Here is a 17,871-nt window from a genome sequence, read left to right as displayed (position 1 = left end):
TATTCTTCCCATATATTTCAAATGGAGCGCGCAGAAGAAAAAAGTTAAGTAATGGTAAATGCTCTCCTTTATAAAAATAGATCTGGAATGTTAGTGATATTTTAGATAGTTTAGTTCATCAGTTGTAATGAAAATGTGCTATAACTTTTTAAAGTGATGGTAAACCCAAGTGTATACCAAACGCTAGGAATAACAATCATTAAAAATAAACGTTGGTTTCATTGTTTCTTAAAAAGCAATGTTAAACTCACCATATCTGTTAGGAAAGAAGATTGCTAACTCAATGCCTCAGTCAGCCCATGGTACAGAGCTTTCTTCAATGAGATGATGTTGGCACCTCTAGACCAATAGCCGTGCGTGTCAGCAGACATCCTATCACTCCTATTGGTCTAGAGGCGAAAACGTCACCACATTGGACAAAGCGCTGTGTTAGCAATCTTCTTTCTTTACAGATAGTGAGTTTAACATTTGTATTTTTTACGAAACTATGAGAGAAACAAACGTTTATTTTTTGTGATGGTAAATCCTAGTATTTGTTATATGCTTGGATAAACCATCTCTTTACTATTGATATGAAATTCAAATCCCCCGTGCTCCGCCACTCAGTTCAAAAGTTAGTTTTTCTGTAAGCTAAAGGTTTGAACTGTTCTCCAATCAGCGATCTCCCCTTAAATCCCCTTTGTTGTAGCTAGAGTGCTGATTGGAGAACAATTCAAATAGCTCACAGAAAAAATTAGTTTTGGAGTGGGTGGCGGAGTGAGGGTGCTTGAATTTCATATCTATATTAAAAAAGTAAGTTATTGCGCATCTTCGTTACAACTGAACCATCACTTTAACACTTATCACTCGCACACTAACACGACAGGAGTTATTAATAATTCACATTCCAATGTTCTTCACACCAGGAAAATAATATTTGTATTATTAAATATGTATGCCTATATATCTATTCCTCTATAGATATATATTTTACATTAACATTATCAGAAAGAGAGATGGATGTATTTAATAATAAAAAAATGTTATGTGAAGAATATTGGAATATAAAATATGCCTTATGCACTTCGAATTGTGCGCTTTAGGTCTAACTCGGTGGTGGGTTAGCACACATGAAGAATTTAGTTATCTTAAGGCGCATTGTGTAAATATATTGCATATAAAATATGAAAACATTAATGAAAAATTAATCATTATAGATACTGTAAAAATACTGAATATTTTAGTACATCTATAATAAAAATTTACTTTTAATATTTTCAATATTTAATAAATATATAATACATGTCTGATTTTAGTGTACTCCTGTTCGGTTTAAAACCCAAGAAGAGTACACTAATTGAGAGCACTCTCACTTTCAAAATCCTTAGTGCCAGGGTGCCAGCAGGTAAATATACAGGATGAAGGAAGGCACTCACTGGTCTTTTCATCAATTCTTTATTGAGCGTGACGTTTCAGGGACACACTCCCCTTCCTCAGACAAATTCAAACCAAAAGTGACTGAAAATATAAAGTCAAACAAGTCCCCTCCCAGTGAAAATTGCGCCAAAAATGGTTGCTATAGTGATTCTCAACAACATAGTAATCCCTGTGAACAGCATATATAATCAAGTGTTAACAGCTGCTCATCTTGCAGACAGTATATTTTAACCACACTTAAAAGAAACATGTAGTGAATATAACATGTCGGGTATAATATGTCTATCATACTAAAATATAGTGAAAGTGTGAGAAGAGTGTAAAAAGAGCACAAATTCAGCATACTCTCTAAACTATCACCCATCTGTGTAGTAAATACCTGTGTGTCCCCTAACGCATGTACTAAATCTATGTGTATGGTGTAATAGTGACATTAGTATATTGTGCAGTCAATAGTGTATATATACACACTGGCAGCCCCTGGGCAAGATCGATATGGGAACTTTGTTAATTACCTAATCGTAAAACATCTTTATCAAGTGAAAATAGCCAGAGTTGAAAAAACATTCATAATTACTTATAGCAGGTTTGGATGATGCTGCTTATGTGCACGGTCTGAGGCCCAATCAATGACAGAGGGGATACTAAACTTAATATAACATAGCACATTGCCAACTAAATACCACTATCGATCAAAGTATACATCAGATCCCGGACATCCCACATAGTAATAATTAGATCATATATCCATGTACCTGCACAAACATCAAGTTCGTGGCAGCAATCAGAAAATCTGAGACGCACACACCCGGCTCCGTGTGATGACGTCATCGGCCGACTTACTAGACAAAATACTAGGTTGCCATAGTGACGCTTTAAGCTACTGAAAAATGTAAATAGGAGGCCCAAGACTCCACAACGTCTGTGGATACCTCACGAGTGTAGACTAATAATGTCAAACTCATAAATATGAGACAATTGTATGTGAGATTATTGGATGCAGAATAGTATATGAAATAAGCCAGAGCGGATCAAATGGACTCATATTGTCAATATTGATGAAATTGATGAAAAGACCAGTGCCTTCCTTCATCCTGTGTGTGTGTGTATATGTATGTATATATGTGTGTGTGTGTATATATATATATATCATATTCCTCTGACGAAGCGGTGACACAACCGTGAAACGCGTAAGGCCACGCCCACCTTGCGTCTGTCTTTGTGGAACAGCGATCAGCTGTGTTTGTATCTGCACGGACCATTTTGCCAAAGAAAGATTGTGCTCCAAAAAAACTCCTACCAAAAGGGAAGTGAGTGGAACAAGAGGCCGGGAGAATTACTTGTCCAGATCTCGAGTTGCAGACAGTGACACCCGGCATTCAGGTTGGACTTGTCCTGACTTTTTTGACTAAGCACTTTCATAGCAAGCGGTTCTGAGCGAAACTTTCAAACTACATGCTAAAACATACCTCACAAGTTTGAGGTTGACTCCTGTGAGTAGATACCCTACGGGGGAGCTGTTTTAATACACACTTGTATTATTGTTTAAATTAAATTGATTTGCACTATGTAGGTGCCTTTGTGCGCTTTCTTTTTCATTATTTTTTTTAGATTTCTACCTTACTCCGTGAGATCCGGAGGACTAATAAGACACAGCAGCCGACACCTACAATTGATCTGCACTATTACGTGGGATCCAACCAATTTATCCTTTTTATTGTGATTTATAATCTTATCACTACATATTTTATTCTATTATATATTTCAATGAACCAATATTATTTGATCATTTGAATGTTTTGATTTTGGCATCATCCAGATATTTATATTGTATTTTAAAAAAAGGGGTTTATTTAGAGCGCAGTTCTGTGTTTTGAAAGAGAGGTTTTTTAACCCTTTGACATACACGTTTTTTTTGTTTCATATATATATATATATATATATATATATATATATATATATATATATTCCTGTATGCAATGAACATTGGAATTTTGGAATTTGAAATATTTCTAGTAAAAACACAGTAGAGCACATTAAATATTATTTTTATATATATATTGTATTGTAGCCCTTTGCAGTCAAATACATGGCCATATACCTTTTTGAACCCTTCTAAAACATTTGTTCTATTAATATTTATATAAAAAAATATTAAATGGTGTTTATATGAGTTTAACTGTTTGTTTTAACATATTTGTTGTTTGGTGCACCTTTTATTTTATCCCTAACCCTTTACGCAAGGTCTTAAGTCACGCTAACCTGACGCACGTTAAATAAGATTGCACTCAAGCGAAAGTGTTTACTATAAACTTGCAATAACGCTTGCATGCAAACATTAGTGAGCCACTTGTAATCTATACTTATATATGTTTTAATAAATATATTGTTTGAGCGCTGTCTATTGTTTCTATAAGCTTATGCATTATACCTAAAAGAATGTTTTTAAAGGGTTGTGTTTTTTTTTTCTTAGATGAAATCAGTATTCCAAAGAAGCCACAGAAGAACAGTGTCCCTTCAGAAGAAGTACAGTAAGTTTTTTTTTCTCTTTAAAACAAATTTTATTTTCTAGGTTCTGATATTTTTATAGTATTTTCTGGGCGAAATATTTTGTTATTCTTAGTGCCATGTTTATGCACCACAGACTTACTACCAACAAAGCTATACTATAATCGCATTTTTGTAACACGTCCGTCATTGTCACCAGTTGCGCACGCATCCTCAAAGGAATGATGGCTGCGCGAGGCAGCCAAAAGAAGGTGGATTCTTTCACCACCCTGGCATTTTTCGGAATCTACCTGGATGCAGCGTAGGCAAACCTGAAGCCTTAAAAAAAAAAAAACATGCAACCATCCGTACAAAATATCGAAAAAACACATAACCGCCCGCAATAAATAAAAAAACATGTAACCGCCAGCAGGAAATATAACAAAACAAAAAAAAAAAAAAAAACTACCCGTCCACACGAAGTATAACAAAAAAAAAAACTAACCTCCCACACAAGTATTAACAAACTCCTAAACCGCCAACCCCCATATCACAAAATAATAAAGTAATTAACCCCTAATCAGCAAATAACAATATTAACCCCTTAACCGCCAACCCCTCATATCGCAATAAACCTAATTAACCTATTAACCCCTAAACCAACAAACCCCCACATCACAATAAACCTAATTAATCTATTCACCCCCACATCGCAATAAACCTAATTAACCTATTAACTCCTAAACTGCCAAAAAAAACACAAGGCAAATAACTAATTTAATTACAAAGCCCCCTAACCTAACACCCCCTAAATTAACCCCAATAATAAGTTACACCTAAATAAAACCTAACATTAAATTACAAAAAATAAAAAACTCTAGAATTATCAAAAATATAAAACCTAATCCTTATGAAAATAAAAACACCCCTAAACTACCAATAGCCCTTAAAATGCCCTTTTGTAATTAAGCAGCTCTTTTACATTTAAAAATTACTAACCTCCCCCCCCCCACCACAAATAAAAAAAACTAACACTAAAAAAAACTAAAGTACCCATTGCCCTTAAGAGGGCAATCGGCTCTTTTCCAGCCCTTTAAATACCTAATCTTAAAAATAAAACAAAAAAAATCCTAACACTAAGCCCCAAATAGGTACTCACCGTTCCTGAAGTCCGGCGGAGAAGGTCTGCTTCCAGGTGGCTCCATCATTTTCTATCTTCATCCGGAACAGAGGTGTGGAGCTGGCTTCCCCGATGCGCGGAGGCTCCCCTTCGTGCGATCGTCCATCGCACACTGAAGGTTGAATGCAAGGTACACCATATTTATTGGGGTACCTTGCATTCCTATTGGCTGAAATTTTGAAATCAGCCAATAGGATTAGAGCTACTAATATTCTATTGGCTGTTCAAAATAGCCAATAAGATTTCAGTAGTTCTCATCCTATTGGCTGATTTCAAAATTTCAGCCTATAGGAATGCAAGGTACCCCAAATTGATTGTGTCTCCTTTCATTCAATCTTTAGTGTACAACTGATATCGGATGAAAAGGAGCCTCCATGCCTCCGAGGACCGCCGCCACTGAGGATCCACAGCTCCGTGCCACCTTCGTTCCGGATAAAGATAGAAGATGATGGCGAGTACCTATTTGGCGAAGATAGAAGGAACGGAGAGTACCTATTTGGGGCTTAGTGTTAGGATTTAAAAAAAAAAAAAAAAAAGATTAGGGATTTAATGGGCTGGAAAAGAGCTGATTGTGATTTTAAGGGCAGTAAAAGAACTGAATGCCCTTTTAAGGGTAATGCCCATACAAATGCCCCTTATGGGGCAATGGGTAGTTTAGGTGGTGGTGTTTTTTTTTTGTTTTTTTTTTTATTTTGGGGGTTTGGTGGGTGGGGTTTTATTACTGTTAGGGGGTAATTGGTAATTTGTTTAGGTAAAAGAGCTGTTTTAACTTGAGGGCTATTGGTAGTTTAGTATTAGATTAGGGGGTGTTTTTATTTTGGGGGGGATTTTTTATTTGTATACGAGTATTAGTTAAGGTTTATTTTTATTTTGGATAGCTTTTTTGTTTTTTTCTGTAATTTTTACATTTTTTTTATTTTTTGTAATTTTAGCTTTGGGGGTTGTAGTTTTTTTTTTTTTTTTTTTTTTTTTTTTTAAAAATAGACTGCCCTCTGCGCAGGCTTATCACCTAGTACAATATAAAGTGTAATAAATAGATAATCCTTTAGGCATGACAAGGCATTGCCAGTATATGGACACCAATAGCCACTTAAATTAGGAATGTAAAATACAGGGCTGCCCTTTTTAGGTAAACAAAATACCAGAAATTGCATTTAATGTTAAACTATGCTTTCTCTTCCCCTTGTACCTGTATGCATCTGAAATTGATATGAGCAAATGTACTCTCTTGCCTAAGGGCTATCCAAGGATTCCCCCTCCTAATTATTTGCATCTTTCATAATTTATTTTTTAATTTTTCACACCAAAACCATTGAAGAGTTGTCCCATTTAACTTGTAGAGGCTTTTCTGTTGCTTATCCTTGGTGGGTAGAGCCTGTTCATGTACCAGTTTTATGGGGTTCCGCTATGAGGAAGTGCTTTGTTATACTAGGAGAGCGTCTGCATGGATTAACTATTAAAGGGGAATTTAACACTTGAGACAGTAATATAAAATATTTAATTATGCATAGTAAAACACCTTTGCAAAATGCTTTCATTATTTATTTTGCTCTCCTTTCCAGTAATTTATCCTTTAAAATCATGTTTCCCAATTTTCTGCTAGTCAAAAAGAAAATTAGTAATTCAGTAAAATGACATATCAGTATATTAATTTATAACATAAAATCTTGTAATTACAAGGCATTTTTATGTCTTGTGTATAATTTTATTATTATTTCTATTATATTTGCATTTTGCATGTCAAATCTAATTTTACTTTTGTGTATTGAACTGTACTGTCTTGATATTTCAGGAAGAGAGACAGTTTGCAAACAATTATGCATATTTTGGAATCAGTCCAGCTAAAATGGGAGCTGTTTCAAAGCTGGACAGACTTTTCAAGACTACATCTGTCTAACAAACTGGCAATATTTGGCATTGGTTACAACACTCGGTGGAAAGAAGATATTCGGTACCATTATGCAGAAATAAGTTCACAGGTTCCCCTTGGAAAGAGACTTAGAGAGTACTTCAATCCTGAGAAACCAGAGGGGAGAATAGTTATGACACGAGTACAAAAAATGAACTGGAAAAATGTTTATTATAAGTTTTTGGAAATAACAATTAGTGAAGCGAGATGCCTTGAGCTACACATGGAGATTGACTGGATACCTATTGCTCACTCCAAGCCAATTGGAGGAGATATTGTCCAATACCTGTTACCTGGTGGCATTCCAAAATGCCCTGGTCTTTATGCCATTGGTTTTGAAGATATGCGTAATAAGCCTGTTGCAGACCATGGAGTTGTTGATTTAGTTAATGATGGCAATTGTGAAAGTCCTACAGGGCTGGCCTCAAATTCTGATCCAGTAACCACCAGAATTAACTACTGTTACCTTGGAATTGCAGAGAGCATAACCCTTCAGCAGTGCTTGTTCTTTCATTTTCAGTCCACTATCAAGAACCAAAGCAAAGAGTGGGCAAGTATCAATGGATTTTTAGCTCAAAACTGTAAAGTAGAACCTGGAGTGTCACCTAAAACTATCTACATCAAATTTGTTGAGGTGGAAAGAGATTTCCTTTCTGCTGGATCACTTGTTGAGTGCCTGGAAAAAGCCATTGGGTACCCTTTAAAGTTCAACAAATAAATCTTATCCTTTATAAGGATTTGGGGCTCTACAGAGAAAAAAAAATACCAGGGTTTACTCTTGAACTATGGATGGATTGTTTGAAATGGAGTGACTCATATTTGGATAAATGTCCAAAATGTTTTGAGCTTCCACTTTGTTTAAAGATATTGTCTTGAGCAAATGGGGCTTAATGTGTATGGGTGGTCATTTTTGTGTTTTTTTATAAAGAGAATTTTATTGTAGAGCCCTGATATAAATTGCTGTAAGTACATTCCACATTGGACATAGCTTCTTACTTTCATTTTTCAAAGGAAATACTGTATTTTTTTCACAATATTTCATTTTTACATATCTGTGTGTTTAAACATACCTAGGGAAAAAATGATGACATTCAATAATGAATGAAAATGAAGATGATGTCCCCTAACCCAAGTAGCTAATATTGTATATAATTTAGATAATCACTTTTATTACCCATTAAGTGTTTTTACTATTTCAACCAGTATTGCCTGCAAAGAATTTTGTTTCTGTGATGTACTGTATCCGCACTCCTAGCTGTGTTGCCATATCTTTTTTTTTTTTTTTTTTTTAAATCATTAAAGTAAGTATTGGCCTATTTGTGTTTTTGTTAGTTGACATTTTTGTCATTTTTTAAAAAGGTAAGTAACATTGAATACTTACAGTGTAAAGGTCATACCAATTTGATACAACTTAAATAAATTGTTTGAAATAAACTGTTCTTTATATGTTTACAAAAATCCAAATATTTCCTTTTTAAACATGCTTTTTTATAAACTTGAATTTTAAATTATGAAATGCCATAAACCATTCAGTTTTTATAAGCTAAAACATAATCTTTCATATGATGGTGAGAGTCCACAAGATCATCGCATGTGGGTGTATATTCCAGTCCACTAAGAGGAGGCAAAAAAAGAAGACATCCCAGTGCTTTTAATTCCTCACACTTTCCTAGCATCCCTCAGATTTTTGCCTCCAAGATTATGTGAATTCTGAAGTGTTGAGCTACACATTCTTCACAGGGGTTCTCTAACTGATCTGAGGCCCAATGTCTATTTGGAGTGCCTACAAAGGCAGAGAAGAAGACAGGATTTTCAGCCAGACAGTGAAAATCTTCTTCCAGTGTAGAGATGTCACAGGCCTCTCAGGTGAAATTCAGATTTATCTGCCAATCCCTTGGTCTAAAGTGGCTACAGCGTGGGAGATCCTTGGCACTGTGCTTGCACTTCTTCCGATGGGAAGTAGTTTATCTGTACCGTAGACAAAGGTACTAACTGGTAAGTACAGTGCATTTTTGTAGCCCACTGGCTATTGGTGTGAACATTTACGTATTATCTACATAGCCTGGGGACATATACAGTATACACACAGAGCACAACTTTTACAGCAGTTTTGGGCACTTTTATTGTTTAAAAAATTGAGGCTACTGTCTTTTTAAATTTAGCGTGACCAGGTTTAGTGCCCTCTGTTGCTCTTTCTGCAGTTTTTGGACATTAGGAATCCTTTTTTAGTGCCCACCAATAGCACTGGTGCACAAAGGGTTAACTTAAAAACACACTTTCCTGCTTCGTCTCTTCCGAGGTAGCCATCTTAGCTGTGTCGAGAAAAGCTTTCTGTGGAGGTGGTGAGACCTTTTGCATATATCAGAGTTTATTGTTTAATTCTTTACTTGCTGTGGTTAATTTTTGTTTGCCATTACTCCTAATAGATATATTATAGGGCATGTGTAGTTCACGGAGGTATAGTTGGTGACTTTATTGTTCTCCTCAGGGGCTAACATCGGTTCTGTGTGCCCTTATATTCTGTCCCACGCTATCTAGACAGCCACTTTAATTTTTTTGGAGTAACTGGTACAGCTCAGGTCTCTGTACCATCAGCTGATCCTTTTGGAGGGGCATTCTACTGATCATTTAACCCCTTCTAACCCTTCTTTACTTTGTAAGAATATTCCGGTGTTTGTCAGTGCTCAGTTATACACCTTCTATTTTGTCTATGGCTCCCATTTATAAAATGCTGAATGGATAAGGTTATTATTGCAACAGAAAATGCTTGTGCAGCGGCACCCCCAGGCCCTGAAACTGCATACATGTTTTTTTGTTTTTTTTTTGTCTAATCATATACAGAGATTTGCAGTGCTGTCCTTCAGTCAGCGTTTTCAGGCGTCTTTTAAGACTATACCCCAAGATTTTCTACTGTACTCTCTCCTAAATTTAAATCCACTCATCTATTACTGAGTTTATGGCTGTTATGCTCCAGCAATTAAATAGAAATGCATGCAGAAGGTGATCCTTCCCAGGCCTTTACCTCATCTGGGACATACCTTAGAATCAACCCTTCTCAATTCCCAACAGAAAAATAAGGTACATTTGAGGATGGATATTTATATACCCAGGACCCTCTTCTGTGACAGGGGGGTGCATCCTTTAATTTCAGACTTGAGCATATTCATGTGCTATTACAGGAAGCTTTAATTGCTTTAAAATCCTGTCGGGTGTAAGACTAGATGCAATTTTTGCCAGTTACTGGAGACAAAGGAGCATTGATACCACAAGATAAAAAAAAATCTTAAGGGGAAACATAGACCCTCAGGATGTTTTCGTTCCTTTCAGCAGTCCAAAAACCTTCCTCTTCCCTCATTCCAGACCAGTTTCTGGTAGGGGCAGATCGAATCTGTCAGCAGACTTGGAAGACTATTTAGGATCCTTGAAAATGTTGTCTCAGGGCTAAGTTATCGATTTAAAGCCTCCTCTGGGAAGATTCCTTCTGTCTCTATTTCCTAAAGGCCTAGGCCTTTCTGGCTTGAGTGAGTTAAAGATCTGGAATCTATAGGAATAATTGTTACAGCCTTAGAGCGAAACCAGAGATTTCCTTCCTAAGATAGGGATAGTCCATGGCTTCATTCCTCACTGTTGGGAAATACAATACCTGGCCACCAGGAGGCGGCAAAGACACCCCTCTCAAAGGCTTAAATATCCCTCCCACTTCCTCATTACCCCAGTCATTCTTTGCCTTTGTCACGTTAGGTGGTGGCAGAGAAGTGTCAGAAGATTTGGAGAGTCCTGAAAAAGGGTATCTGCCCTTCGAGATAGGACTGGAGTTTTAAGTAGTCATGCCAACTTCTCAGTGAGAGTATTGATGAAAGTTTGAGTCTGGAGATGCAGGGAAAGTTTTTCTGCGAAACCATACAAACTACTGCCAAAAGCTCTTAAGCAATCAGTGTTGATGAGTTTCACTGCCTGCTTTCTCTCACTCAAGTCCATATCAGGAGCACTGCTATAAGACTGTCACACTTGAGAGGCTGTGTTCTGTTCCACAGCATGGATCCTGGAGGTAAGATCTTTTTCAATTTTTACACATAAAACGCTATAACAGGGTCACAGTGTGGCTCCTTTATACCTTGATAGAATCCACGGTTAATATCCTCTGAAGGGGGTTTATTTAACAGTTGGGGTTAATTAATCAGTGTATTCATTATTTACATGCTGCTTTGTGTGATTTTTTTTTTTTTTTTTCCTGGGCTGATAGACTGTGTTTTTGGCTGGAACAAACAGGTTTCACTTTTAAGTTTCACTTTCGTTTTTTTGAAAATGTTGCACAGCTCCTATTACTTGCTGTACTTGTAATAACAGGGGAAGTACTGTCTTGAACTACATCTGACCGGGTGTGGTCTGTTCATTTCCTCCATTCCGGCTAAGACTTGAACCTGAGGAGAGCGTTTCCTCTGTTAACTGTCTGGGTCTAGGAGGTGGTTAGTGCCCCAGCCATTGGGAGTATAAAGGTGCAGTTTTCTATAATAAAAAAAACATTTTTATTTGTGTCCTCCTGTGGGTATAGCCTTAGCTATGGAGGGCTCTGACATGTTAGAACATATGCCTTCTGTACTAAATCATACTTGTTTATATTGTGAGGAGGCCGTGGTTTTCCTGCCCACTCAATTATGTTCCACATACCTTAACACCGTTATAAAGTCTAAGAAGGGACACAAGCCTGCTTAGACTCTTAGTCCCTCTGAGCCGTCTACCTCTCAGGACTCTGCATCCTGTGAGATTACTACCCTTGCTACATTATCCACTCCACATGCAGTTCTCCGTAGCACATCTAATCCTCCATCCGGAGGGGGCCTTCTTCCTGCAGACTTTGCCACGCAGTAACAAACGGCGGTGTCTGCAGCCCTCAGTGCTTTACTTTGCTCTAACAAACGCAAGAGAAAGGTTAAACATAGCTCTCCTGACCCGGAGTTATCTAAATATTTAGCTATTATGTCCCAGTTATCTGATGATGAGTTAACCTCTGTAGCTTCAGAGGGTGAGCTTTCTGGGTCGGAGTCCTTAGCGTCTAAGCCTGCTGCTGCAGAGGAACCGTCCTTCAGATTTAAAATTGAGCACTTGCATTTTTTGTTATTAAAAAGAGGTTCTGTCTACATTTAGAGGCTCCATTCCTAAGGTGGATGGTGCTATCTCTACGCTTGGTAAACGTAGTACTATACCTCTTGGGGATAGTTCTTCATTCAGAGAGCCGATGGATAAGAAAATGGAAACCTTTCTGAGAAAGTTGTTTCAACATACAGGATTTTTGTTTCAACCTGCAGTTGTTGGAGCAGCTACCTACTGGTGCGACTCTTTGTTAGAACTCATTGAGGTGGAGTCTTGAGAATATACAAGGCAGAATTAAAGCTCTGAGAATTGCTAATTCTTTTATCTGTGATGCGAACATGCAAATAATTAGTCTAAATGCAAAGGCTTAGCTGTACTAGCCCGCCGGGTGCTCTGGTTGAAGTCTTGGTCTATGGATATGACTTTTAAGTCCAGACTCCTTTCTTTTCCCTTCAAGGAAAAGATTTTATTTGGTCCAGGCCTGGACTCCATTATTTCTACGGTTACTGGAGGCAAGGGTGCCTTCCTACCACAAGATAAGAACAAGTCTAAGGGATGACATTCTTTTAATTTTCGTTCTGACAAATCCCAACGACAACAATCCTTCTCCAAACCCGAGCAACCCAAGAGTACTTGAAAGCCGTCTCAGTCCTGGAATAAATCCAAGCAGAATAAGAAGCCAGTTGAAAATAAATCGGCATTAAGGGGCAGCCCCCGATCCGGGATCATTTTTTTTTTTTTTTTAAGATGCCTGGTTCAAGGACGTACAGGATATGTGGGTCCTGGAGGTGATATCTTAAGGATACAAGATAGGCTTCAAATCTCATACGCCAAGGGGCAGATTCTTTCTCTTGAATCTGTCTACCAGACCAGAAAAGAGGGATGCCTTTCTAGGGTGCGTTCAGGATCTATCCTTAGGAGATGTTGTCCCGGTGCCTATCTAAGGAAGAGGTTTGGGGGTTTATTCAACCCTTTCGTGGTCCCAAAGAAGGAGGGAACTTTCCGCCAAATTCTGGACCTAAAGTGCTTAAACAAATTTCAGTGTCTCTTCCTTCAAGATGGAGACGATAAGGTCCATCTTTCCTTTAATTCAGGAAGGCCTGTTTATGACCACTAAAGATCTGAAGGATGCTTACCTCCATGTTTCAATCCACAGGGAACACTTTCAGTTCCTGAGGTTTGCATTCCTAGACCAGCACTTCCAGTTCATTGCCCTTCCGTTTGGCCTAGCTACTGCTCCAAGAATCTTTAGGAATGTTCTGGGGGCTCTTCTAGCCTTTGCCAGAACTCAGGGTATTGCAGTAGCCTCATACTTGGACGACATTCTGGTGCAAGCACCATCCTTTCGTCTTGCGGAATAATTCTCGGAGTCCCATCTCAGTCTTCAATCACATGGATGGAAGATAAACTTGGAAAAGAGTTCTCTTATCCCAAGTACCAGGGTGGAATTCCTGGGTATTATAATATACTGCATAACCATGAGGATATTTCTAACAGACCAGAGACATTGCAAGCTAACTTCAGCACATTTTGCCCTCCTGACAACCTTGAGTCCCTCTGTGGCTCAGTGTATGGAGGTGATTGGTCTCGTGGTGTCCTGCATGGACTTATTTCCTTTTGCCAGGTTCCGTCTCAGTCCTTTACAACTGTGCATGCTGAGGCAATGGAACGGCGATCATTCAGATCTGTCTCAATAGATTGTATTAGAAAGCCGGTCGAGAGAATCGCTCTCTTGGTGGCTCTGTCCAGATAATCTGTCCCGAGGGACATGCTTCTTAAGACCATCCTGGGAGATTGTGACTACGGACGCAAGCCTATCCAGATAGGGAGCTGTTTGGGGTGCCACAGGGGTTGTGGACTCAGGAGGAGGAGCCCCTTCCGATCAATATTTTAGAACTAAATGCAATTTTCAAGGCCTTGAAGGCTTGGCCACTTCTGGGTTCAGATTCCAATCAGACAATATAACCTTGGTGGCTTACATCAATCATCAGGGGGGAACGAGGAGTTCCTTAGCAATGAAGGACGTTTCTCAGATTCTGGAGTGTGCTGAAGCCCACAGCTGTTTACTGTCAGCAATCCACATTCTGGGTGTGAACAACTGGGAGGTGGATTTTCTCAGCAGGCAATCCTTCCATCCAGGGGAATGGTCTCTCTATCCCGAGGTGTGTGTTTGCAGAGGTATACAGCAAGTGGGGACGCCGGAGATAGATCTCATGGCATCCCGTCTCAATACCAATCTACCCAGGTACGGGTCGAGGGATCCCCAAGCGTATCTAATAGATGCACTAGCAGTGCCCTGGAGGTTCAAACTTATATTTTTTTCCTCCATTACCGCTTCTTCCTCGAGTGGTGGCTTGCATTTAGCAGGAGCGGGTATGAGTAATTGCTCCATCGTGGCCGTTATGGACGTGGTTCGCAGATCTAGTGGGGATGTCCTCATCTTCTCCGTGGAAGTTACCTTGTCGTAGAGACCTGCTGATACAAGGTCCATTTGTTCATCAAAATTTAGATTCTCTGAGGCTGACTGCGTGGAGATTGAACGCTTAGTCTTAGCCAAGAGAGGTTTCTCTGAGAGTGTCATTGATACTCTTATTTAAGCTCGTAAACCAGTTATTTGGCGTATCTACTACAAGGTGTGGAGGACCTACTTATTCTAGTGTAAAGAGCGTGGTTTTTCCTGGCACAGAGTTAAGGTTTACAGGATCTTATCTTTTCTCCAGGATGAGCTGGAGAAGGGCCTTTCTGCTAGTTCACTGAGGGGACATATTTCGACCCTGTGCGTTTTATTGCACAAGAGACTGGCTGAGCTTCCAGACGTTGAGTCCTTTGTTAAGGCTCTGATTAAGATCGACCTGTGTTTTAGATCTGGGACTCCTCCTTGGAGCCTAAATCTTGTTCTTAGGGTTTTGTGCAGAGTTTTTGAGATCTCTGCTTCGCAATGTGAGCCCCCTTATCTGTTTTTTTTTAATGCAGAAAAGGCATTTTTACATACTAAATTAGGCTTTCTTCCTAAGGTTGTCAAATCGCAACATCAATCAGGAGATAGTGGTTCCTTCCTTGTGTCCTAATCCTTCTCCATCTAAGGAACGCTTACTTCACAATTTAGATGTGGTTCGCGCCTTGAAGTTCTATCTTCAGACTACTAAGGAGTTTAGACAATCTTCCTCTGTTGTCTTTTCAGGGAAGCGTAAAAGGAGCAGAAGGCTACTTCGACTTCCCTATCTTTTTGGTTAAGGTGTGTCATCCTCTTAGCTTACGGGACATCATCCTCCTGAGAGGATAACGACTCATTCCACTAGAGCAGTGGCTTCCTCTTGGACCTTTAAGAACGAGGCCTCGATGGATCAGATTTGTAAGGCGGCTACCTGGTCCTCCTTACATACTTTTTCAAAATTTTACAAGTTTGATGTTTTTGCTTCTGCTGAAGCAGCTTTCGTGAGAAAAGTTTTGCAGGCTGCGGTGCCCTCAGAATAGGGTCCGCCTCTTCCTTTTTGTTCCCTCCCGTTATTCATTCAGTGTGCTCTGGAGCTTGGGTATAGTTTTCCCAACAGTAAGGAATGAAGCCGTGGACTCTCCCAATGTTAGGAAGGAAAACAATTTATGCTTATGAGATCAATTCCTTTCCTTCCGGATAGGGAGAGTCCACGGCCCTCGCCCATTTTTTCTTATGGGTGGTCCCCTATTTTATTCTTCTGGCACCATTTATACCCTAATGTTTCTCCTACTTTTCCTTGTTCCCTCTGCAGAATGACTGGGGTAATGAGGAAGTGGTAGAGATATTTAAAGGGACAGTCAACACCAGCATTTTTGTTGTTTTAAAAGATAGATAATCCCTTAATTACCAATTCCCCAGGTTTGCATAACGATCAGTTATAATTATACACGTTTTACCTCTGTACTTACCTTGTATCTAAGCCTCAGCAGACTGCCCCCTTATTTCAGTTCTTTTGACAGACTTGCATTTTACCCAATCAGAGTTGTCTCCATGGTAAATTCACGAGCATGAGCTCAATGTTATCTATATGAAACACATGAACTAATGACCTCTAGTGGTGGAAAACTTTCAAAATGCATTTAGATTAGAGGCGGCCTTCAACGTCTAAGAAATTAGCATATGAACCTCCTAGGTTTAGCTTTCAACTAAGAATACCAAGAGAACAAAGCAAAATTGGGAAATAAAAGTAAATTGAAAAGTTGTTTAAAATGACATGCCCCATCTGAATCATGAAAAAAAAGTCTTTGCCTCCTCCTGGTGGCCAGGTGTTGTATTTCCCAACAGTAAGGAATGAAGCCGCGGACTCCCTATCCGGAAGGAAAGGAATTGATCTGGTGAGCATAAATTATGTTTTTATTCCATTCTCTTCATAATACCAAAGAAACTAGGTATTTTTCAGTTTATCACTGTCCTGAAGACTGAACAAATTTCTGAAAGTGCCCACTTCTGCCTCCTCTTCCTAGCGAACTAGAGTGTACTTCCACATGTGAAAAGCTTGTGGACTCTCACCAGCATGAAATAAATTATTTATCAGGTAAGCAAAAAAAAGTTTTTATGGGAGAGGGATTTTCTTACCTTTTGGCAACAATTCATTGGTTACAATTGTTTTGTTTTATTGAAATTTAACACTTGTAACCTAAGAAAGGTATTTAGTGCCTTTTCCCAAATTTAATTTTTGAAATAATTCAACATTATAGGTCTATATTTGTTTTAAGATACCTAAATGATTGTTGGAAATAATAATAAAAGTATAGCCCATTTTTCAGGGGACGGTACATGTACATACCCAAAATAGCAGTTCACTTCTATTATTACAGTGTTGACATTTTAACTGTAGAATGCTGAAGTTGTTTTGTTCTGAATTTATTATAGTAATTTTTCCCCAGGGAAAAAATGTTTATCTTTTTTTTTTGTGTGTGTGTTTTTTATTTTTTTTATTTTATTAAAGTACTGTCCTGTTAAATTGCCCGGAGTACAGTGCTTGAGTAGCTGCTATAAAGATTTTACCAAATTAACATCAAACAAAAGCAGAACGCATTGTATATTGCAATTATTATTTCTTTTATGGGTATATGCTTTTCATTTTTTTAATATTAAACCCAAGTAATTATGGACACAAATGTTACAATTGAGTTTTTACTGCATCCCCAGTATCTTAAGGTGAAGCTGCAGGTATCTGCACCACTGGCGTCATTGGTTGCTCTATAATCTAATCTTCGCTGTACATGCTGATGTATTAAATATAATTTATAATAAAAATGAATGTGTTTGTAATAGCATATTTTCAGAACCTCTTGGTTTAAAATATAGGGGCTTCATGGGCATCTCTTTGCCTTATTCTATGCATAAGGCTATATATACACACTTGCACATTAATTCTCTATTTCAAGTCCTATATTCAGGTGCTAATGCTGTGTCCTTTCATGGATGTCAATGAAAGTTCCCAGAAGCCTTTTGTTTCTTATACACTTTACCTTTTCTGGCAGCTACCTTTCTGCTTCTAGCTTTTTGGAGTGAGAGAGTGTGTGTGCTTGTAGAAATTTTATTTGTGAGAGAGAAAAAAAGGACCCCTTTCATTATGGCATGCCCTAACCTTGCATAGCATCTTGTAATGTAGGCCTCCTGGCTTGCAGTAGCTGGTAAATTTAATTTGTGAATTCAGCCCGGTAAGTGGTTTTTATTTTTGGGGGGGGGGTTTGCTTCTTTTCTGTGTTCTATATTAGAAATCTTGTTAAGAATCCTCATATTTTATCTATGAAGGGGGGCAGTAGTATGCCTTCATACTACATTCTG

General features: G+C 38.4%; 1 protein-coding gene across 1 annotated transcript in view; it reads left to right on the top strand.

The window, feature by feature from the left end:
* MSANTD2 (Myb/SANT DNA binding domain containing 2) overlaps window positions 1-17,354 on the top strand; it is a 63,250-nt gene extending 45,896 nt beyond the window's left edge. Inside the window, exons 4-5 of the mRNA XM_053690484.1 lie at window positions 3,890-3,947; window positions 6,876-17,354. Coding sequence (XP_053546459.1) covers window positions 3,890-3,947; window positions 6,876-7,710 — 893 coding nt within the window. The 3' untranslated portion in view covers window positions 7,711-17,354. The remainder of the gene's footprint in view (window positions 1-3,889; window positions 3,948-6,875) is intronic.
* The last annotated feature ends 517 nt before the right edge of the window (window positions 17,355-17,871 follow it).

This window comes from Bombina bombina, chromosome 8, assembly GCF_027579735.1.
Source record: "Bombina bombina isolate aBomBom1 chromosome 8, aBomBom1.pri, whole genome shotgun sequence".
NCBI classification, from domain to species: Eukaryota; Metazoa; Chordata; class Amphibia; order Anura; family Bombinatoridae; genus Bombina; species Bombina bombina.
The sequence above is the reverse complement of the archived record's forward strand: the minus strand, read 5'-3'. Positions and strand labels throughout refer to the sequence as shown.